This window comes from Dermochelys coriacea, chromosome 1, assembly GCF_009764565.3.
Source record: "Dermochelys coriacea isolate rDerCor1 chromosome 1, rDerCor1.pri.v4, whole genome shotgun sequence".
Taxonomy (NCBI): Eukaryota; Metazoa; Chordata; order Testudines; family Dermochelyidae; genus Dermochelys; species Dermochelys coriacea.
This window is the reverse complement of record NC_050068.2, coordinates 260,299,802-260,323,416: the sequence shown is the minus strand read 5'-3', so window position 1 is coordinate 260,323,416 and position 23,615 is coordinate 260,299,802. Positions and strand designations below refer to the sequence as shown.

The 23,615-nt window shown below is 42.5% G+C and overlaps 2 protein-coding genes across 3 annotated transcripts in view; one reads left to right on the top strand and one right to left on the bottom strand.

Moving 5' to 3' along the window:
* The window catches only part of GRAP2 (GRB2 related adaptor protein 2), a 40,840-nt gene extending 25,142 nt beyond the window's left edge, over positions 1 to 15,698 (bottom strand). The window contains exons 1-2 of one of the 2 annotated variants that reach the window (XM_043501953.1): positions 15,664 to 15,698; positions 15,514 to 15,579 (exon numbers count right to left, since the gene is read on the bottom strand). The gene's annotated coding sequence lies outside the window, so the exon portion shown is untranslated. Of the gene's footprint in view, positions 1 to 13,365; positions 13,415 to 15,513; positions 15,580 to 15,663 lie in introns of those variants that run through there. The other variant, XM_043501949.1, reaches the window with a different exon arrangement.
* A 6,021-nt stretch (positions 15,699 to 21,719) lies between these two features.
* ENTHD1 (ENTH domain containing 1) overlaps positions 21,720 to 23,615 on the top strand; it is a 69,071-nt gene continuing 67,175 nt past the window's right edge. Inside the window, exon 1 of the mRNA XM_043507110.1 lies at positions 21,720 to 21,736. Within this exon, the coding sequence (XP_043363045.1) occupies positions 21,720 to 21,736 (17 nt within the window). The remainder of the gene's footprint in view (positions 21,737 to 23,615) is intronic.

The window sequence follows — 23,615 nt, the reverse complement described above, 5'->3', positions numbered from 1 at the left end:
TCTGGCAATGTAAAAAAAATTGTCTGGCTTTCTGTTAGCCAGCCAAAACACTCCATGGAAATGTTCTGCTTTCAAATGTCTTTACTGTCTAGCCATAAAACAAAATGGCTTTCTACGCCATAAATAAAAATGAAAATGAGCTGGTGGTGGCAAACCCCCAACAAGGAGAGAAACAGGAAGCGGCTCTCCTCCCTGATTGCCTAGAGATTCCTTCACTGTAGGGCTCCCTTCTAGGGTTTGCCACCCTTGTCCTTAGATGTTAAACCTTTCCCCCTGTGGATTACACTCCCTGGTCTTAATTCTAGAGAGAGATAACATTTAAGGTCATGAAGACTATCCAGAGTTATAATTAAGGATAACAACCTTTTTTGGAAGGGATATTAAGCTGCATTTTTCTGGTACTTAGCTAATTTGTACAGTGCCTTGCACAATGGAGGTCCATGACTAGGGATCCCAGGCACTACCACAATACAAATAAATAAATAATAAATAAATAATAATAATGAAGACCAGGATGAGACCTATTCTGGGGGACAGATTATCACACATCTGCCTACTGTGTGGTTCTATATCTTCCTCTGAAGCGTCTGGTGCTGGCCACTATCACAGACAAGTCAGATGGATTATGGGTGTGATCCATTCTTGAAAATCCTATGTTTAAAAAGTATGATTCAGATACACTTGCATCTATCTGGGTGCTTATCTGAATGATCCAAACTAACTGAGTATGCAAAAGGGGGCTGGCAATCTCATAAGAACAGGCTGTATGACAACATTTTCATCATCTCTTGCTTCTGAATGGGATGGCAATGACAGGTGAAGAAGCTTTTTCACGGCATTTCAGCAGTTGCACTTTCTAGCCAGGGAGCACAGGAGCAATCACAAAAATGAAAGGTTTTTGTTTTTTTTTTACTATCAAAGAAATTAAGACTTTTTCCAAATGCCAAATGGTTTTATCTGATGTTCTGGGAAAGGTTAATTGGTTTGGGTTCGGTTCCGGTTTTGTGTGCTTTTAAACTAAACTGGTGTCACCCCATCCTTAATTAGCTAGCCTCAGGGAAGCAACATTGTCAAGAAATAGAGGAGGAGGGTAAGTGGATGGAAGCTTGGAAATGAGGGGAATTCTCAGCTGTCATGTATTGTAGTGAATAATAATTCATCAGCAGTGGATGCTGGAACATCAAGTTGCAAATCCACATAGAGCTGAAAGATATGAATGGGAGCTGTCCAGCTTCTCCTGATCTCCCATCTATTCCTGTCCCATGGTCAGATGTGTTCCACACATGGCAATTCATCCTTTCTCACAAATTTCCTTTCCAAGGATGGCTGGCTAGGCTGTCTGCAGTGACAAGTCATTAATGGACAGTTATTTTTGCAGTCGGGGAGCAAGTGCACAGAACAGGTGATGTTATTCAAACTTCTCTGCAGAGCTCCACCAATACACTTCAGTCCAGATCTGTGGCACCTCTTGCTATTTAGGTTCTTTCTGCCCTGAAAGCCCTGCCCCTCATTCTTTACCTGCAAGCACTCCTGCCTGGTCAAGTCCTAGGATTCTCAAACAGCTCAGTCAATGCACCATGATCCTTAAGTACAAACATCCCCTGCTATTCTAGTCCTGACCTGTCACCATCACAATCATAATCCACATTCAATTTGGCTGATATGACAAAGGCCTTGTCTATGCAAAACTTTATTACCGGTATAACTATGCTATTTAGGGGCGTGGCATCCCTTCCCATACAGGAACAAGCTATAACTGTATAAGCATCTTTATATCAGTATAACTGCATCCACAGTGGGGGGAGGGTGCTGGGGTGGGGGTTCTAGAACGTTAACTATACCAGTATAACTATGGTACAACTTTTGTATGTAGACAAGGCCTTAATCCTGCTATCCCAGTTGTGTGGCCCCTCCCCACTCCTCTGTTAATCCACCTCCAAAGATATCATCTGCCATTCCAACTGAAGAGCATGTTGGTATGTTGGAGGGATTTTTGTTTTACAATAATATGTTGCTATGTTCCTCTACTTTCATTTTTAAATGCAAGTAGAGGAACTTATTTCAAACCATTGACAAACATCACAAGATTAAATATTTTCTCTTCATCCCTCTGATCCTGCCAAGTTCCTCTTCTACGTTTCCCTTCCCCTCACAGCAGATGACGGAGTTATTAGTGTTTCACTAGCAGCTTTATCCATTCTAATCAGTTATGTCCTCCTCCTGCATTTGTAAGGTGATTACACTGAACAGTGCTCATGACATCACAGCTTAGCACCTTGGCAGCAATTGTGAGATCACAAAAACTGAACTGTGGCAAAACTGAGCGGGGATCAGCTGAGGAGGAGGCAGCAACTGACTACAATGGAGAATGGGATGTTTGGGCCCTTTTCTGCCTAATCCTTTAGTTCCCAACCATCCTTCTATATTTCTCTTAGCTTTACTGAACTACTTCATTGCTGCCCAATAGCCCCAGACACAAGCAAGCATGTTGCACCAGCTGCCTAAAGCTTTGAACACACCAAGGCAAACCAGGCCTGCTGTGCCAGGTAATTCTCTACATAAATGATGAGTGAAATACACCCACCATGCCACCAAATCTTCCAGCTTTGTCCTAATATTTAGCTGACTACAATGCAACATCAATGCCAGACAGGTCAGCTTGGTGTAGCACTGGGATCTGTGGCTTCTGGAGTATGAGCTCTGCTCAGAAATCCTGATGATTTTTCACAGGTTCATACTCTAAATTCAAGCGAGACTGATTAAAAAACAAACCCTCATCTTTAGCTGGTAGAGCTCTGTTGAAGTCTATGGGCTATGCTGAGTTATACCAGCTGAAGATCTGGCCCTGTGGTTTTAAAATACTCTTTCATTTACTGCTCAAAATGTGAAAAATATCTGCAGCAGATGGGTGGAAGGGGAGAGGGAGGTGATGCTGCTGACAAGAAAGGAAGCCCCCCCCACCTCCCCTTTTGTAGGCTTGTTATAAAGTCCCAGAGCCTGGTGCAAAAGGTTTCCCATGCTTGCAATGAAAGATAAACATGACACTCGTACCAGTGACAGACTCACATATCCAAGCAATGATGATGATGGTTGATCCTGTCACTGCAGTATTCCCGGATATCCATTTGAACTGCAGATAAGCTAAGCGGGGCGGCCTGGCCACCAGGCCAAAATCAAAATGTGCTGCACGGGCAGCTGATTTTCCTCCCTGGCTGTTGCCAGAGAGAGACAAAGTGAGAGATAGTCTTCTTTGGTGCGCTGAACCCAAGCCCAGCGCACGCAAGCACACATTCCATTCCAGGGCTGAAATGATCCCTGATGAGTGCCCTGTGATTCACCGGACTTCGTTGAGCCTTCAGCTGAAGCAAGGGAAGGGTGAGGTCTCCCTCCTTTTCCGCTCCCCCAGCCCTGCTTCTCCCCTTTAATCATGATAAATATATTTTAACTCGCTTGATTAAGTCAGCCAGACAATGCACCCCTAATCTGCCGTAATCAGGGCTCTGGAATTGCAACGGCGAACATGCTGTCTCTCTATCAGACAGAGCAATAAGGGGCTGCTAAGGCAGCCCCCATTAACAACTTCGTACAGAACGAATTTTCCCTAACTGCTCCTGAAGAGCAGGCACTTGAGGAATACTGTCTGGATATGAATATATTCTGAATGATCTCTTTCTGCAAAATTGACAAGCTTCCCCCACTAACCCCCCACATAAATACATAAAGTATGAAAAATGTAGCCACTTCATTGTCTCTAAAGGTTTTTTGATCTCATCATAACTTATCTAGTTAACTGCCTCTCAGTTTTTCTCATGGCTCTTTGTAAGTTTTAGTATGGATTGGTATGTATTGTAATGCAAGTCAGTGTTAGCTGAATACCAATTGTGCTTCAGTGCGTGAATGTGCACACATTTGTACTTGTGCTGTGCACACATGTAAATCTGCTTTTGTATGTATGGTGTTTCCACTTATACAGTTTGCAGTTAGGCCACGAGTGTGGAAATAAACTGTTTATATGTCTGAGTACTGAGGAAATACTGTGTAAGTGCATGAATGCATGTCTGAGTTTCCTTTCGTATGTATACATGTCATGCATATGTGGGTTTGCATACATGTGTATATAATCTAAGGGCCATAGCCTTTGCTCTGACTGATCAGTGGCACAAGACTGAAATCCAGGGGATGAAAGGTGTCATTTGGCCATCTTTGCACTATGTAGATGAGTGATGGGCAACCTGCGGCCCACAGGCCACACACAGCCTGTCAGGCCAATCCATTGGCAGGCCGCCAGACAGTTTGATTACATTTGCATGGCCGCCTGCAGCTCCTAGTGGCCACAGTTTGCCGTTCCCGGCCAGTGGAAGCTGTGGGAAGTGGCAGCCAGTACGTCCCTGCGGATCTGTGGGCGAGAGCTGGGAGTCACTAGGGGCTGAGGGCGGCTGTGTAAATGTAAATAAACTGTTTGGAGGCCCACCAGTGGATTACCCTGATGGGCCATGTGCGGCCCACTGGCCGCAGGTTGCCCATCACTGTTGTAGATCCTGGGGCTAATTAGCACAAATCTGGTCTCCAGTGTACATATAAGCCCAGTGTACATTTAGACCAGCCCCAGGGCTGCTCTAAAACACAGCAGCTCCAGATGGCCATTCTGGCAAGCAGTGACCAGGTGAACATAGAAGCATTCTTCCTATGCTCCTTATATCAGAGGCTGGGATGGAGGGTGTCAAAGGTGATGCTACACCTCACAAGGATTCCCCAACCCAGAGAAAATCCTTCAGGGGCCAGAAGCACTAGCATTAGAGCCTCTTTGTGCTGCTGGCGTGGTGCAAAGCAGCCAGAGTAGGACTCAGGATCTGACCATATGGGCCAGATTTTCAAAAGATTTCAGCATCTATAACTGGGTCCAGATTTTAAAAAGAGCTCAGCTCCTATTTAGGCACTTAAATATGGAACAAAAGTGTTTTCAAAAGTGTTCAATACCCAGTAGTTGCCATTGTGACACTTGTGGATAGATGAAGAGCTCAACACCCAGCATGCTACACTCTTCTGAAAATATAGCCACTTATTCTGGTGCTAACTGAGAACTGCGCTCTTTTGAAAATTCTGGCCTATATGTCTGTACCTGCATATGCACCGTATGTGTGCATGATGATATCCTTACTGTGTCTGTGCATATGTGTCTATTTTATAACCAATAATAATAATAATAATATCTCTAATTAGGTATGCTAAAATAAGGATAATCATATTTTAAGTTTTCAGAGCATAGGTTGATCTCCATGAGGGTCAGGAAAGAATTCCCGTCACCATCTACAACTGACTGGGTACAAAATACAACACCTGGTATTATAAACCAATTGTCTGATCTGGTAAGACAAATTCTGTATTCTGTATTTCTACTGCAGCATGATATCTAGGAATGCATGACTATGACATGTCTGAACAACATGGTATGAAAGTCTGCTAATATAGACAGGCACATGCAATTGCATTTCAAGTCAGTTACTGCATGTGCTTCACCATGCCAACAGACACAATTTTGTGTAAAATGGGAAGCAGAATGATATTAGTAAGGTAACTGCTATTTTCCTTACTTTTGCATAAGATTCAGTTTGGCAACATAGACAACTGTGAAAAACCTGTAACTCTGCAACTAAAATTACAGTCTGTGGCAGCAGATATAATTTTGCACAAAAGTGGAAGCACAATAAGGAAATGTAGCATTTCTTTATCCTTTTAACTGTAGGTCTATTTTTGCACTAAATTGCCTATGACTGTACAAGCTGTAGTTTATTATTGCATAGTTCTCTCTTTTTCTTTCACCTTTTTTCCTTATATTTCATCCTTTCTTCTTTAATCTTTAACATAACAGTTAAAATAAGATTAAATACCACAACCTAGGTCAATACAAAGTTAAGTATGAGAATTTAGCACAAGTATAGGAAATCCCATAATTAAGGTTCATAATAGCAATGTTAACTTGGCAACATTGTACATACGAGGCCAATTTCTGCTCTCAGTGACATTTGTTCTGAGACCTGAATTTGATCCACTCTGTATACAAAGGAGCACATTGAACTGCAAAAACAGCAACTAAAATTGCTGCTATAGATGTGTGCCAAGAATTAATGTTTCTGTGGGAACCTTAATTTATGAACATTCTGACTTTTATATTTACACTCTCAACCTCAGTGTTCCATTAACACGGCTTTTTGTCTTTAATATACGCTGACGGCTTGATTCTCATTTAAGTATAGGCTCTGTTAGAATGCCAGAGTGGTGTAACAGGACTGTATGTTGAAATTAGAATCAGGCTCTGTGAGAGTGCTTTTGCATGTCTGAATGCTTGTGCAGGGTTTTTAAAGTAATTAATTACAATAATGGATTTTTTTAAATTAAAGGTGCAGCTCCAAGAAGGAATTCAGTTTATTTTCGACCAGAAGGTAAATGTGGATACCTTCTTGTTACTATTCCTGAGGTTTGTCCATACACAGAAATTACACCAATTTAACTAAAAGCATGGCAATGATTTAGGGCTTGTCTACACTTGAAGGTTAATTTGGATTAAGGGAGGGTGTGAATTTAAAGAGCAATAAGAGTGTTCACATGTGGGGTTATTTTTGAATAGCAATTCTGGAATCATTCCATGTATGGATAAATCCTTAAGCCAGGTCAACTTCTGAATTGAGACAGGCCTTGGAGATTCCATGATTCCCATTCCCACAGCGTGAGCAGTGATGTTGCAACCATCACAGCAGCCAGTTTAACTGAAGCCTTGTCTGCAACCCCTGCATAATACACAAATATAATTGCTAATTTACCCTATCTGTGAGAAAGTGATCAATTGCTGCTCTGTACCAGGGAACCACAAGGTCTCCAGCCCTATTTAATAGAATGCATGTGGCAAAAGAGGGAACTCTGCTTAAAGGGTTGAATGAGTCATTTGACATTTCAGGTTGACTGAAGTCATTACGCTACATTTATTTCTAATCTTGATGTGCTACCACATTTGCACGTTAAACAGAATGGGAAGAAAAAGATTGACATTATCTGTTACAGAATATGTATGCAAGAAGCATAGGAGATACCAACTAAGGCATGACTTGATGCATGTATGAGAATGTGAGCTTGCAAGGGCATCTGTTTGTGTCATAGTGCCAGTGCGTGACTTTGATGTTGCCTCTGGGCGTGTGAGCAACTGTTCTGTTATGCACATATGTCTGAGCACGAGTGTGCATCTGTGAATTTGCTTATAAATGAATTTCACACATATGAACCGAAGTGCTGCATACATGAATAGGAGAGTAGGGGTGCTCCGAGTGTGCATTAGTGTGAGGTGTGCTATGTGTTGCATGTGTAAGCACAGGTCTGAGAGTTTGCATATGAATTGGCCTGTGACATGGAAGACAGTGGAGGTGTGTGTGTGTGTGTGAGTGTATTACCATGACCAGGAATACAGGCATTATGGCCCGATCCTCAAAGGTGTTTAGGCGTCTAACTCCCATTGAAATCTGGAGCCATCTGAACATTCAATGGGAATCTATTTAAAGACCCTGAGGAAAGGATAAAGGCCAATATTTCAAATCTGACCTAAGTTTAGGCTCCTAAATTCATATTTAGACTCCTAAAACAAAGTGGCTTGATTTCCTGAGGTGCTGATCTCCTGCAGCTCACACTGATGTCCACTGGAGCTGTGGGCATTCAGCACCTTTGAAAATCAAGTCACTTTTATTCAGGTGCCTAAATATGGGTTTAGGAACCTAACTTTAGGCCCCCAGGTTTGAAATTCTGGCAAAAAAATTGAATGAGTACCAATTTTAAAAAGTAATCAATAAGGTGGAGATGAAGACTTTGTTGAAATACTGCATAGGAAATAATTCCAAAGAGTGGAGGAGGTGAGTGGAAAAGATACTTATTTGAGTCTAATCAAGGATATGTCACAAGAAGAGAAGGAAAATATTATTGGAAAGAATAACTCATCAATGGAAATCCATAGACTCATTCTCCAAGAGATTAGATTGCAAACAGATCGAGCAGGGCAGGGCTGGTGAGGACTGGGCAGAGCACTGGCATCCTGCCTCAGGCTAGAAACAGCCACATCCATTTTTGCACAGAGTTTAGAATGTATTTGTGCCTGCAGCAATAGTTGCAGGGACACCGCAATAGACTTGAAGCGTGCTATGTGGGCAAAGGACACTGTCAAGATAGACATTATTGTTATTTTAAAAATCTCCTGGTAACTAATACCATCTTGGGTTGTTAAGACTTAAATATCGTTAAAAGTCTTACTGTTTTTTTCACCAATCCTGCAGTTTATTTAATCTGCATTTCATTAAGCTAGCTCAGTGAACTCAGCCTGGTCGTTTCTACTCTGGGTATAATCATTTTTGCTCAATGCTGCTGTTTGGGTTCACAGCGCTGCAGGGGGTATTTAAATCCAAAAATAAAATGGTTTTAATTGAAATTAAAATATACATTCATGCCATTCCTTCTGATATTAAGTTTCATAACCTCCACTTTCCCCACATCTAAACATTGGGTTTAATTTAAATGACTGCATCCTATTAAATAAAGCTGGTAAAAGTTCAGGTTCAGAAAGTCTAAAAACTATGTTCTTTTATTTATTTGGGTGGCAGCAAGAAACATTAATTCATTGTTAATGCAGACCAGCAAACAAGACTATGCTTGTATTGGCTTTGTACCACAGATAAAGTGGAATAAGATGTAAATCCAATTCCAATAGGTTATCACAATTAGAGAAACACACAGCCATATTAATAAGTCCAACAGGCACATAAAGGCCTTAAAGCAGTGGGAACTCTGCATTTCGATCATGCTGGCGATTAAACCAGTGGAGTCTCCCCAGAGGGGAACTCCACACAGCCACGTGCACCTTGCATGAGAACGCATAGGCAACACTTAGGGGGCAAAAATGGGTATGTTGGGGGAAAATGACCAATGGAGCCACTCATAGAACAAATCCACAAAGACAAAGAACCACATCTGCTACTTTACCACATAGACAGCAATAGCCTGATGTGACCCAGCTGTATGCATGCCCTGAGCGTTATTTCCTTTATGGGGTAAGGTTTCTGTCCCCCACCCAGCTCCCTCAGTTATATGAGCAAAACCCATTTACTCAGTCTTTGTCCACATGTTCACCAATGGGTATGTGTGACCTTAATTCTAGTGCCTTGTGCATATGAATTGCAATATAGTTAGGTGATCATACACTAGTTTTCAAATAATACAACAAAATATCATACATTTTTTCTATCATTTATGCATAGCATCTTCTGCTACTCTGTAGTGCTCTGTGTTTGACAGAGTCCCCTCTGAACAATCCTCTCAAACAAAAACATTAAAACAAAGCAAATCATGAAACTAACAGGACATTTGCAGTCCACCACACTGTTGATTCTACTTTTGTGATCTATCCCTATCCCCTCCCGGTTTTTATCTTGTCTATTTAGACTGCAAGCTCTTTGGGACAGGGACTGTCCACTACTCTAGGGGGGTAGTTCAATGGAGCGATGACAATTTACAACAACTGAGGATTTGCCCCTGTGCTTGCTCAGTGCCGAGCACAATGGGACCCCATTCTTGATCAGTCCATAGGCACTGCTGTAATAAAAATAATAAATTTAAAACAAAAAATTCCCTGAAAGTCATTTATATACAAGATGTGCAATAAATGCGGCAAGTGTTCTTTTCAGTGTGCACCTTATGAGATGCACTTTACAAGGCTGTAAAACACTGGTATGAAGTTATATTGTATTATTTGAGAACTAGCCTTCAATGACACAATTACATGCTATTATACAGCATATGAACAAGAGGCTAAAGTTTTGGTTACTATTTCCTGACGTTTGAATGCTTAACATTCTTTTCAAATATATGAATTTCTTACGGGTTTTTGAAAGTAAAAGGAAAATCCAGCATGGGAGACTATTTGACTAGACACCACCAGGTGGCCCTGTCTCATTTACCTTACAAAGTCTGCAGGAAGGAGCCTCGGGAGCTGCAAACTTTAGAAGCTGAGCAGCCTGTACCTTTCAAGATGCATCGCAAATGTGGTAAGGTCTCTGCAGCAGGATAGCTGCCAGTGACTCTCTGAAGAAGAGCTCTGTGTAAGCTCAAAAGTTTGTCTCTTTCACCAACAGAAGTTGGTCCAATAAAAGATATTATCTCACCCACCCTGTCTTGCTAATATCGTGGGACCAACACAGCTACAGCAACACCGCAAACAAGTGGCTCTCTGAACAGACTAGCAGTGAGTCTTAGAAATGCTGCCTGGGTGAAATTCACTCTTCTACAGTGAACGAGCACAAGGGCCATGGGCCATTTAAGTGACATTTCAGTGACAAAATAGGGTTTAGTGGTACTTCAGTGGCAAATAGAACTTATGTTGGTTCCTGACACCGGAGTGAATTTCATCCAAAGGCAATACATCTAAACAGCTACAGTATTGCACTTCTGCATTCTAGAAGGACAAAAAAACAAACCTACTCTTACTGTATACTGGTCTCAATTCTTCTCTTTTCTAATGCCATTTCTTCCACCATCTCCTAATCTATCTGCCTCAAGATATGGAAAGGTGCAATGGTAAATTTCAATAGCATGTATAACTTGCTGTAAGTGATTATCTTGCAGGCATTTTTTAAAATCTGAAGCTATTTCAAATGAGTTTTTATAAACAAAGGTAACAATCTGTGCAGCATATATCAAGGCCAAAAGTTCCAAAAGCAGTCACTGACTTTGGGTACCATATTTCTGAGTTGTTCCACCTGAGACAACTTGGACTTTGCCCAAGTGTTGAGTGCCACCCTTCCAGATGGTCAGTGGGAGCTGCAGGTACTCAGCCCATCTGAAAATCAGCCCAAGGTGTTTAAGGCTGGTCACCAAAATGTGAGATACCTCAAATTAGTGGTCAATTTTGAAAATGTGGGCTCAGCAGTTGTTTACACTGAGTCAGAAAACATCCTTGTAAAAATCCCCTTGTGCCCCAAAGCTAAAGAAACAATTTTAAATAAAAATGCAGAGGCATTTGAGTGGGTTGATATAACAATAATGAATAAAATAATAATAATAATATTAGAAAATCATCCTTTCATCCTGACAGTCCCCAAAGCATTTTTACAAATGATGGATTAAATTCAGGCCCTACATATTTTTGTGGCACTGATGGTCTGCAAACTTAGGCAGCATTTGTGTGGACATTTTTCCTGTTATAGCCCTACATGGACTAGTACCCTCCTGATACCTCTTATGCAAGATTATTCCTGCTAAAAGTAATCTGACCAAGATGTAGGGCATCTGAGACAGACAGCATACATGCTACAACATGTTGGCCATGTCTCCTGACCACTACCTCCACCTCAAAACACCCTCTCTGAGGCTGCAAGTAACTGACAGAGAATTAGTTGCACCCTGCATTGGAACCTCTTTTCCCATGTGTGCACATATCGTTCTACCTGGGGTGGAACACAGCAGCTCTTTAGCAGCACACAGCAGTATAAGAACAGAAGTAACAAATGCCTCTATCAAACTAAAATGTTAGATACCCAGAATGTAATTATTTAAATTGAAATCTGGCCATGAAAATGGATTAATGGATTAACTTTAATTCTTATGTACAGGGCTAAGGGATATTTGATAATCATAGGTGACCTTCAGTTCTATCCCTCATTTGAAAGAAAGATGTTTGGGCAATCAGTCCAGTAGTGACTTGGAGGAAAATGTGCCAGTTACACAAAGTCATTAACACCATTTCCTGAAGTGCTGGGGTTTCCTTGGATGTTTCCTCATTCAAGGACTGACCAGATCCTACCTGATGAATTCACAATGTACCAAAAAGAGCTAAAACTTTGGTTACCACCATGGTACCTCGCCAAATGTCCCCATAAGTCTTTGGAAAGTGCATAAAACTATAAAAGCTCTTCAACAGAGTTTGGAGACACAGGGAATCCTCCAGCTCAAAATGGCTTCCCTAGTGATTATTATTAGGCTTGGCAGAATTTGATTTTTATTCTAATTTTGACAATTTTAAATATCCCCCCTCCCCATTTTTGTCTATTTTTATGTTTATGGTTGTGGGAGGTAGGGTTGGGGTTAGGGCAGTGCTGATAGCAAGGCTGCAAGGGTCTCATTGTGCAGCCGAGAGGCCCAAGACACTGTGGCGCAAGGTGCGGGGGAGACACATCTATACAGCTCTAAGAGAATGAAACCAGGTTTTCCGTTTGGAGTTTAGGCATTATGATAATTTCCTCTCATCAGATAACATTTCTTAGAGTTAACCTTCACAGGTCAATGCCCTCATAATTTGGCCATTCTTAATAAACCTGTTCCTCAGAAGTTAACTGCCTCTAGTTAGACAGTCGTTAAATGGTGCACAGCATGGGCCTCTACTCTGCAGAATAATTTTAAAAAAGTTTACTCCCTCCCAAAAAAATCAGACTCTTTCAAAATCATTCTCTCTCTCTCTCTCTCTCTCATTTATTTTTAACATCCTTCTAGAAACAGTGTTTACAGTGACTCTGCTTCAGAGACAAGGAGCTGGGCTAGAGCCATAGCAAAAATATGCATTCCCCTCCCAGCTACCCATCTGCTGTAATGAGAACACAAGCAATAGCTGTACCAGAAGATATTGGTCCATCTAGCCCAGTAACCCATCTCCAACAGTGACCAAAGTCAGAAGTATTTGAATAAGGCATCAAACACTGGAATGTTCCTCTAGCTATATCATAGGGGATCAGTTTATGCCCTGAATTATGAGGGGAACAGCCCTTGTGATTTTTAGCCTAGCTACTGTCACTGCAGATTCTATCTGTATTCGTATGTATGTCTAATACATTTAAAAAAATATTTGAAATGAAAGTACCAATATAAAAATGTAAAATAAGGCAGTATTGTCTAGTGGTTAAAGAACAAGATCAGGAGTCCAGGCACTGCATTCTGTTCCCAGCCTGGCTACTGATTTGCTGTGTGTCCTTAAACAAGCCACTTCACTGCTATGTGCCTCAGTTTTTTCATCTGTCAAATGGGGGTATTAATATTTACCCACCTTTGTAAAGCACTTGGAGATTTTAGGATAAAAAGCATACACAGTGAGTACAAAGTGTTATTATAATATAGCCTCCACTGGGACTAAGGGGTAACGGTAATGGAAACACACATTTATTAGGACTGATGAAAAATTAAGTTGGATGAGCGAAGTCTCCTTTCTATAGCTGTCAAGTGTGCTGCAAAATTAAAGATTCTGAAAGAAATCATGGGATTTGTGGGGCTGCATATAAATTGATTGGGCTGTGTCTGCAGCCGTGCACGGTCCTCCTGTCAGGCAAATGATGATGATTATACGCTACATACCATTTTAATCAGCTGAAAGTGGGCTGCCAAGTTAGGTTTCTTTTAAACCAAGGCCTGGAGAAAAGGAAAAATGGGAGAGGAGGACAGTAGTCTTAACACAGTTAAAAAAAAATCCCAAATATCTGGAACGATCAAGAGTAGCTAATATGACTGTGAATGGCAACACATTTGGCACTGTTTGGGTTACTGTGGCTAACTTCCAGTGATTATGTACATCAGAGATGGAATATGATAGGGGAAATCAATGTTTGGATGTGAATCAAACACATCTAAACCAGCAGAAAAATTCAAGGATGGGGCATTATCCGGGAAAGAAATGGGAAGAAGGGATGGAGAATTATTTTCATTCTGCCCAGAAATAACAACTGAGTCAGAAGACACTGCCTTCAGCTAAAAGTGTAACAAATCTAGACAAAGCAGCTGGCTGGGGGGAAAGAGACATTCTTACTGTCTGCAAAGAGAGAAGCAATAAAACAGCAAGGCATACAACTGAGATGAGCAGCTGAGGCACTGGATACTGGGAGATATTCAAAACTTTGAATTGGCAGAGTGAGGGACAATTTTTATCTTGCATAGGAACTTCCCTCAAACGGAATCATTTTAAGGAGTAGAGAGCATCTAGATAAAATACTATTAGATTTAGAGGGGCTATAGTCCACCTAGCCTTCCCGTCCAAATCTTTCCTGTTCTGCTACTTACACAAATGATAGTAACACATAGTTGTATGGAGGGTTGTTGTAGCTGTGTTGGTGCCAAGGTATTAGGGAGACAAGGTGGGTGAGGTAATATGTTTTATTGGACCAACTTCTGTTGGTGAGAGATGAGCTTTCAAGCTTACCAAGACCTGAAGAAGAGCAAGAGAAGTTGGTCAAATTAAAGGTATTACCTTACCCACCTTGTCTCTTTAGTAACACACAGTGGCTAGCACTATGACACAAGAGCTCTGTTCTGTACCCGTAAACCTACCTAAATTCCCTTACCTGGTGTGATTGCCAAGGCTGGATTTTAGAAACACAAATTAAAGTCAGTGTAAATGAAAACCTCAGGTCTGTGTTAGAGGGCCAGGGACGAGCTTTGCTTCCCTGGACCTACATTGTAATAATAAGGAATGTGGTTTCCCCACACCTAGACCCTGATCCATTTCATCTGTACCCCACACCATTCATTTACCACCAACCTGGCCAATAGGGAAACGTTCTTTTCTAGACAAATATAAATAACAAAATTGTTCCCACCGTTGGTGCTGAAAGACAGTTGGAATTTTTTTAAATTAATTTTTCTTCTGATGACAGATGCTGGATTAAAGTTTGGAGACTGAAGTCCTCCAGCTGTTCCCAGAATGGGCACACCACATGGGCAAGGCAGTGTGAACTTTCTCCTCATACACTACCATCACCATGTGCCTCAACCCTGCCCTGAAGGGATACTGTCCCGTAATAAATACAGCATGTAGCAATTACAGCACTTTGAATCTCCAAAATGCTTTACAATTATTAACTAATGAATCAGGAGCGAGAAGTTGGGATGAATTTTAATGGCTCATTCACGCCTTGGCTTCTTTGCTGAGGTGGCCCTTGCTGTCAATGATGATGGCAGTTCTGTGATGTAGGGTTTGGGGTTTCTTAGCTCATGTCACATAGGATACTACAAAGTATGGATGTTCTATTTGTGGGGGCAGTTCAGACAATAGTGCCAAAACTCTGGCTGCAGGGGGCATCTAGCTCATGGGGGCCCTATCCCAGCCGGGATGCTCCAGTGTAGTGTTTTGTAGAGAATAGTTGCTTTGTGCTGACTGAGAGCTCTATCAAGATAACTTTAAGCCCCTGGGGAATCTGGATGTTTTCCCTTTTATCAAGCCCTGACTGAAAGACAGTGCAGGTTTTTTTCCCCTTCTGTTTTAAAGGAAATCTCCTGCCCCTATTCTTCCAACACTCTCAACAAATACACACACCAGTTCTGGACACATTCACATCCCTCCCCAAACTGGAAGGGTTAGAAGTTTGATGCAAGTGTGGCAGATGCACAAACAAACAATCTTGGGCCTTGCCACTGGGGTGTCAGTTGTATAATGTTGCAAAGGGCCCCTCACTTGAACTGGCACCATCTGTTGTTAAAGAACTGAAAGCAAATGTTGTAATAGTCACATACCTTTGAGAAGGCTGAGAAAGAGTCTTTGCTTTGCTTCTGGTTGCTATATTCCACACTTGCAGAATCTAAGATGAAATAAAATGATATTGAACAGCCTGCATTTCATAACAATACAGCCAGCTGGTTCTTGCCTTCAGATTAAGCGCTTACCAAGGGTAGATGCTTCTGCAGCCATTCAGGACCACACAAACTTTTCACCCTGTGCACCCTCCTCTCTTCACCATGAAGTTCAGCCAATCAGGCAGTCATCTGCAAACCACAAACCACGCAGGAACTTGCAGACATGACAGCTCACAGCCCGGGGCGTGGAGCTTAGTTACTTTAGTATGGTTTTGTTTTTTCACTGCCTGGGCTAAACCTATATAATAGGAGTTTTAGTGAATGCTACTGCAGTTCTGTGCTCTGATTGCATTTAATGCATTCTCCTGTGCACCCCAAGACCTACTTATTGCTTTGGGTTTGAATTTAGGACTGACAGGTCCCGAGTCTCCTTTTTGAACCATGTGGGGCTATTAAAATTTAGCCTGATCGCCTCTCATTCAAGTCAACAACATGGCAAATGTGATAGCCACAGTGTCACTTGCATTCTAATCTGTGGGTATGTCTACCAACAAAACGCCCCCTTCAAGTTGATACCGTCCATCATGTGCATATATGTGAGTGTGCATATGTCTCCGTTAAGAGAGATTGAGAGAACTCACATGTAGTGGGTGGGTGGAAAAGAAGCAGCACTATAGACCAAGAGATTTTAGCAACCTGTGAAATGAGTGTGACTTGGGATGTGTGTTTTGGCTGCATGCAAGGGGGTGCAAAGCTCTCATTTCCCGTAAGTGCTGGTCTAGTTGGGAAAACATGTTAATTCATTTATCAATACATCAGTTAAGGCCCTGGGGGAGGGGTTATTGCGTTAACTTGGAGGGGTTATTGCATTAACTAGATGACCTCCTGAGGTCCCTTCCAACCCTGATATTCTATGATTCTACAATCTGAATGAGGGGATTGAGATCTGGAGGAGGCAGCATTAGTGACTGTCCAAGGTTGGTGTTACGGCCTCCCCGCAACTTTGAATTTCACCTTTGTTTAGACTGTGAAATGTTTATGGATTAAAAAAAAAGTATAAAAATAAAAATAAAACCATAAAAAAGGCGGGGGAGAGCTTTCCTCTTGTATTAGAGAGGCCTGAAAATCTACTGATTGCTGAAATTAAGGGGTGGAGCCTAGCAGAGGTTGAAGGTCTGTCAGTCAAATGCTCCCCTCCCCTCCCCACTATTACAAAATGTGGCAGAGCTGTCCCTGCTCCTTTCAGGAGGATTCCCAGGGCTGGTAAGGCAAAGGAATAACTAGAATTCTAATTGGATGTGATGAAGGGGTGGGGCTTGGAAGGTAATTGACAGCCGCTTTGAATGCAAAATGAGGGAAGAACAGTGGGTACGCGCATTCTGATTGGAAGAGGACAGGGAGAGGCGGGCCTTTGCAGCTGATTGATGGCAGTTTGAATTTTAAGTGGGAAAACAATGCCTACCGGTCGCTACTGCTAAGTTTTCCTCAGGTAATGAGAGTGGGGTGCGAGCCCAGCAATGTGAAGCCTCTGCCTGTGTGTGCACACGAACCCCGGTGCCTTCAGCCACTTAACCCCACTCGTTAATGAGAGCGGGGCGGGGCCTCTCCCTGTTTAAAGCTTGTCTTGCCCCTGCTGGGGCATCTCCAGGGCCAGAGAGAGTTGTGTGCTGGGTCCTGTTTTTACCTGCAGTCGTGTGTGTCTGGGGGAGGCGGGGGCATCCCCTGTGCAGGAGCCCCCCGTGGCTGCCCTCTCCTGGATGTCACCTGCCTTCACAGCTGCCCTTTCAGTGAGCCACATTGCTGGGAGTGGCCACTGCTGGCAGAGAACTGGCAGGTCTAGCCTTACGCTCCCTGGGGAGCGGGGCTGGATTTAGGATTGTGAGGACCTGCCCCCCACCCCAGGGGTTGTTTCTGGAGTGGGGAGCGCACCTCAATCCCTCCCTTCCTGTCTCACAACTCTCCTACTGCCCAAGGCCTGGCACGGCTCCAGCTGAGCGGTCATCTGTAGTAACACCCATCTGCCTGCAAGGGGGGGTTGTCCTGTCAACCATGGGCTCCCTTAAATGGCAGGTTTAATGGATCCAAAGCCAGCTCTTGCTGAACTTCCATGCAAGACACCTGCTGATGTGTCTGGAAACCATCATTATTACAGGCAGGTATGGAACATAGATAAGAATGTAGCAACGGCCATACTGGGTGAGATCAAAGGTCCATCTAGGCCAGTATCCTGTCTTCCCACAATGGTCAATGCCAGATGCCCTAGAGGGAATGAACAGAACAGGTAGTCATCAGGTGATCCATCCCTGTTGCCCATTCCCAGCTTCTGGCAAACAGAGGCTAAGGACACCATACCTGCCCATTCTGGCTAATGGCCATTGATGGACCTATTCTCCATGAACTTATCTAGTTCTTTTTTGATTCCTGTTATAGTCTTGGCCTTCACAACATCCTCTGGCAAGGAGTTCCACAGGTTAACTGTGTGTGGAAAAAATACTTTCTTTTGTTTTAAACCTGCTGCCTATTAATTTCATTTGGTGACCCCTAGTTCTTGTGTTGTGAGAAGCAAATAGCACTTCCTTGTTTACTTTCTCCACACCATTCATGATTTTATAGACCTCTATCATATTCCCCCTTAGTTGTCTCCTTTCCAAGATGAAAAGTCCCAGTCTTATTAATTGCTCCTCATGCAGAAGCCATTCCGTGCCCCTAATAATTTTTGTTGCCCTTTTCTGAACCTTTTCCAATTCCAATATATCTTTTTTGAGATGGGGTGACCAGATATGCACACAGTATTCAAGATGTGGGCGTACCATGGATTTATATAGGGGCAATATGATATTTTCGGTCTTATTATCTATCTCTTTCTTAATGATTCCCAACATTCTGTTCACTTTTTTGACAGCTGCTGCACATTGAGTGGGTTTTCAGAGAACTAGCCACAATGATTCCAAGATCTCTTTCTGCCATAGTGAATCACAGACCCATGGTCCACCTAGCCTAGTACCTTGTCTCTGGCAGCAGCTAGGACCAGCTGTTTCAGTGCCAGAGGAAGGTGAAAGAAACCCTGCAGCAGGCACTTATGGAATAACCTGACATAAGGAGAAGTTTCTCCCTGCTAGTGAGAGGTTGGCTTGATGGCTTGAAAGCAGGATTTAAAACATACACAGTTTTTTGTATACCGTGAGCCAAAAAATCATTTGGTGAAACTGAAATAAAATCATAAAAGTTCCTGAAGTGGGATCACCAGATTTCTGGATTTCATGCACTCACTGTTACACTTGTGTTTCAGGTCTAGCTTCTAAATGGGAATTCCTTTTGAGGGCTCATCAGCACTGCTCATAGTTTGGCCAAATAAGTTATTGCAGAGCTACACTCAGCCTAACCTCCCAGATGCCAACAGGGGTTAAAGTGAGATTCTCTTAGGTCTCCCAGCCATTGCTGAGTTTGGGAGCAATCCAGCAGATCTGGACAAAATCAGTCTGTGTCTTTCATGTGGTAGCACAGACACACTAACCTCAGAGATGGCTGGCTCAGGGAATGAGAGGCAGGATGCGAGAACCAAATATTGATTTTTTTGATTAGTAGCACAAAAGACTAACTATGAGGCACAGTTTCATTTACATGACATTATGTTTATGATATGAACTGGCAAACAACAATAAAAAACAGAAAAAAATCACAGCTACATCCAGTTCGTGGTCCTTAACTATTAATTTCCTGGCTGTACAATTTAGCTTTAATGTTATTTAAATGAAATTGTGCATATCAAGTTTTCTATTTTTAGCAGGAATATATTTTAGTTTAATGATCTGGGTTTAATTATGAATAAATAATTGTTACATAGTTTTAATCAGGTACACTGTTCTTTAAGAGATGACCCAGAGTGTTCAGTAAATAAGTAATTCTAGGTATTTTTAAAAAGCATAATATTTATTATGTAGACCTAGGAGTCCTATGTAATGTTGCCCCAAATGTTGTACTGTGATGCCGTGACCCATCTCATTGATTTTTGTATCCCCAATATGTTTCTCGACATTTAATGTGAGCTGTAGGTTTGTACTGATGTTGCCCATGCTGTTCCAGTTCTGCGAATAGAAAACTTCAAGCTGTTACTCTTGAACCTTTCACTATCAGTAAATTCACTTTAACAAACAAACCAATCAACCAACCTGCATGCCTAGCTTGGAAGTCAAAAGTCAGACCAGCCCCATGGAAATCAAGATGAGTGGGAAGACCCAGTCCAGGACGACAAAGGCACTGGTGCTAAGTGTTCCACTCCAGCAGGTTATGATTCTAATAGAGTTATCTAATCAACTTGTAAAAAACAGATCAATATGTGCTGCTATATAACCACTGTCACAGTGCATCAGTGCACCAAAACAAAGAAAGACACAAAGGCAGGAGAGAAATCCTGCTGTCAGGGTTCCCTCCCCACTCTGAACTCTAGGGTGTAGATGTGGGGACCCACATGAAAGAACCCCTAAGCTTATTTTTACCAGCTTAGGTTAAAACTTCCCAAGGCACAAATTCTTTGCCTTTGGACGGTACGCTGCCACCACCAAGTGATTTAAAAAGAATTAGGGAAAGGACCACTTGGAGTTCCTATTCCCTCAAGCCTTTACACCCCCTTTCCTGGGGAGGCTTGAAAATAATATCCTAACCAATTGGTTACAAAGTCATCACAGACCCAAACCCCTGGGTGTTAGGACAATAGAGAAATCAGTCAGGTTTTTAAAAGAAGGATTTTATTTAAAAAAAAGGTAAAAATCACCTCTGTAAAATCAGGATGGAAAATAACTTTACAGGATAACAAAAGATTCAAAAACACAGCAGAACTTCCTCTAGGTTTAGTTTTAAAGTTACAAAAAACAGGAGTAAACTTCCCTCCAGCAAAGGAAATATTTACAAGTAGAACAAAAGACAATGTAACGCCTTACCTGGCTTTTACTTACAATTTGTAATCTGAGAGACTTTTAGGATGGTTTATAGGAGAAGGAGTTTTTTGACATGATGCTTCTCTGCTTCCCAAGAGAACACACAAAAAACAAAGCCTCCCCCCCTCCCAGATTTGAAAGTATCTTTTTTCCCCATTGGTCATTTTGGTCAGGTGCCAACCAGGTTATTTGAGCTTCTTAACCCCTTACAGGTAAGGAGGAATTCTAGGCTACCCTTAGCTGTATGGTTATGACATGCCCCACAAATCACAGACAGTGCTGGACAGCTGGATAGGCTGTGATTTCTTCCTGGAGCTTTAGGAGAAAACAGAGTTTATAAGACACATGCACCTCTAGATATACTACTGATTATGTAAAAACTAACAATATTTTCCACATTTTAAGGACGATTTTAACCGGTTGATTTGGGGAAACTTTTACCGGAGAGTGCATTAGCCACTTTGAAGCTCCTGAAATGTATTATATTTTAAAATTAAAATTTTGGCGAGCTAAACTCCACTGAAGAAGTTTTTTGTTATTGTCCTTGATGGTATGAAGCCACTTCAACGCGGCATGGTCTGTTTGCAGGTGGAAACGCCGTCCCCAAACATATGGGCGTAGCTTTTTCAGAGCATACACAATGGCGTAACATTTCTTTTTGCTGATTGACCAGTGACTTTCCCTCTCAGACAGCTTCTTGCTGAGAAACACGACAGGATGGAATTTTTGATCTGATTCTTCCTGCATTAAAACTGCTTTCACTCCATGCTTGTACGCATTTGTGGTTCCTAGGAAAGTTTGTTAAAGTTTGGGGTCCTTAGCACAGGGTTAGACATGAGTATTGCTTTAAGCGGGTTAAAGGCCTTCTGACACTTTTTAGTTCACTGAATTGCATTTGGCTGTTTCTTTTTGGTTAGGTTTGTCAATGGGACGGCGATTTGGCTGTAGTGCGGTACAAATCGCCTGTAATATCCGGCCAAGCCTAAGAAGGATTGGACCTGTTTCTTTGACTTTGGGACAGCCCATTTTTGGATAGCATCCACTTTGGCCTGTAGGGGGTTGATAGTTTCTTTACCCACTTGGTGTCCAAGGTAAGTCACTCTGTTTAGGCCTATTTGACACTTTTTAGCCTTAACAGTTAGCCCTGCCTCCCTTATGCGCTCAAAGACTTTTTGCAGATGCTCCAGGTGTTCTGCCCATGAATTCGAAAAGATGGCCACATCATCAAGGTAAGCGACTGCAGATTTTTCCAATCCTGCTAGGAGACTATCTACAAGTTTTTGGAAAGTGGTGGGTGCATTTTGCAGCCCGAAAGGGAGTACATTAAATTTATACAGCTCTACATGGGTGATGAAGGCTGACTTTCCTTGGCAGATTCATCCAGCGGTACTTGCCAGTACCCCTTGGTTAAGTCTAAGGTAAAGATGAAGTGGGCACGTACAAGTTTCTCCAATAGCTTATTTGTGTGTGGCATTGAATAGTTATCTGGGCGAGTTACAGCATTTATCTACGGTAGTCCACTCAAAAACATATCTCCCCATCTGGTTTGGGAACTAGAACCACTGGAGATGCCCATGCACTGTTAGAGGGGCGGATTACACCCATCTATAGCATGTCCTGGATCTCCCGTTCTATAGCAATTTTGGCTTGAAGAGACACCCGGTACGGTTGGGCTCTAAATGGGTGAGCATTACCTGAGTCAATGGAGTGGCTTGCCCGTTCAGTCCATCCTGGGGTGGCTGAGAACATAGGCGCAAAGCTAGTGCACAGCTCCTTGATTTGCTGGTGCTGCATACATACGAGGGTCATTGAGAGGTTCACCTCTTCCACGGCACCATCACTTTTTCCTTTGTAGTAGACACCTTTAGGCCACTTAGAGTCATCTCTTCCCTGGGCTGTAAATTGACAAACCCTTAATTCTCTGGAATAAAAGGGCTTTAGAGAATTAACATGGTACACCTTAGGCTTTAGGTTTGATGTGGGGGACGATCTGAGATAGTTAACAGTTCCTAGGCGTTCCTGGACCGTAAATGGCCCTTCTCACGACGCTTTCATTTTATGGATCTGGATTGCCTTCAAGACCATGACCTGGTCTCCTACTTTAAAGGAAGGTTCTCTGGCATGTTTATCATACCAGGCCTTTTGCTCTTTTTGAGCATCTTTTAGGGTTTTGTTTAGCAAGAACTAAAGAGGGTCAGAGGGTGTTTCGGAGGGTGTTTACAAAGTCCAGAATGTTAGTTCCTGGAGAAGGTGTAAACCCCTCCCATTGCTGCATCACCAACTGTAATGGCCCCTTAACTTCGTGGCCATACACAAGTTCAAATGGTGAAAACCCTAAACTGGGATATGGTACAGCCCTGTAGGCAAAGACCAACTGCTGCAACAATAGGTTTCAATTGTTGGAGTCCTCATTTACGAATTTACGTATCATGGCCCCCAAAGTTTCATTAAACTTCTCCACCAGGCCATTTGTTTGACGGTGGTAACGGGTGGCAACCAAGTGGTTCACCCCATGAGCTTCCCAAAGGCTTTTCATGGGTTCTTCCAGGAAATTAGTTTCCAAATCTGTAAGGATGTCGGAGGGCCAACCTACAAAAATGCCTGTTAATGCCTGGCACACACTTTTAGCCCTGGTGTTGCTTAGAGCTACTGCTTACAGCCAGTGGGTGGCAAAATCCATGAAAGTCAGTATGTTCTGCTTTCCTCTTGGTATCTTTTTTGGGAAAGGACCCAGAATATTCACAGCTACTCGCTGAAATGGAACCTTAATTCTGGGGAGTGGCTGGAGAAGGGCTTTGACCTGGTCTTGGGGTTTTTACACTTTTTGGCATACCTCACAAGACTGGACATAGGTAGAAGCATCCTTGCCCATTCCCTCCCAGTGGAAGGACCTCCCCAAATGGTCTTGGATCCTGTTCACCCCAGCACGGCCACTAGGATGATCGTGGGCTAAGCTCAAGAACTTTACCCGGTACTTAGTTGGAACTACCAACTGTCTCTGAGGATGCCAGTCTTTCTGGTGCCCACCAGAAAGAGTTTCCTTGTATAAAAGTCCTCTTTCTACAACAAACCGGGATCGATTAGAAGAGCTAAGAGGCGGTGGGTTGC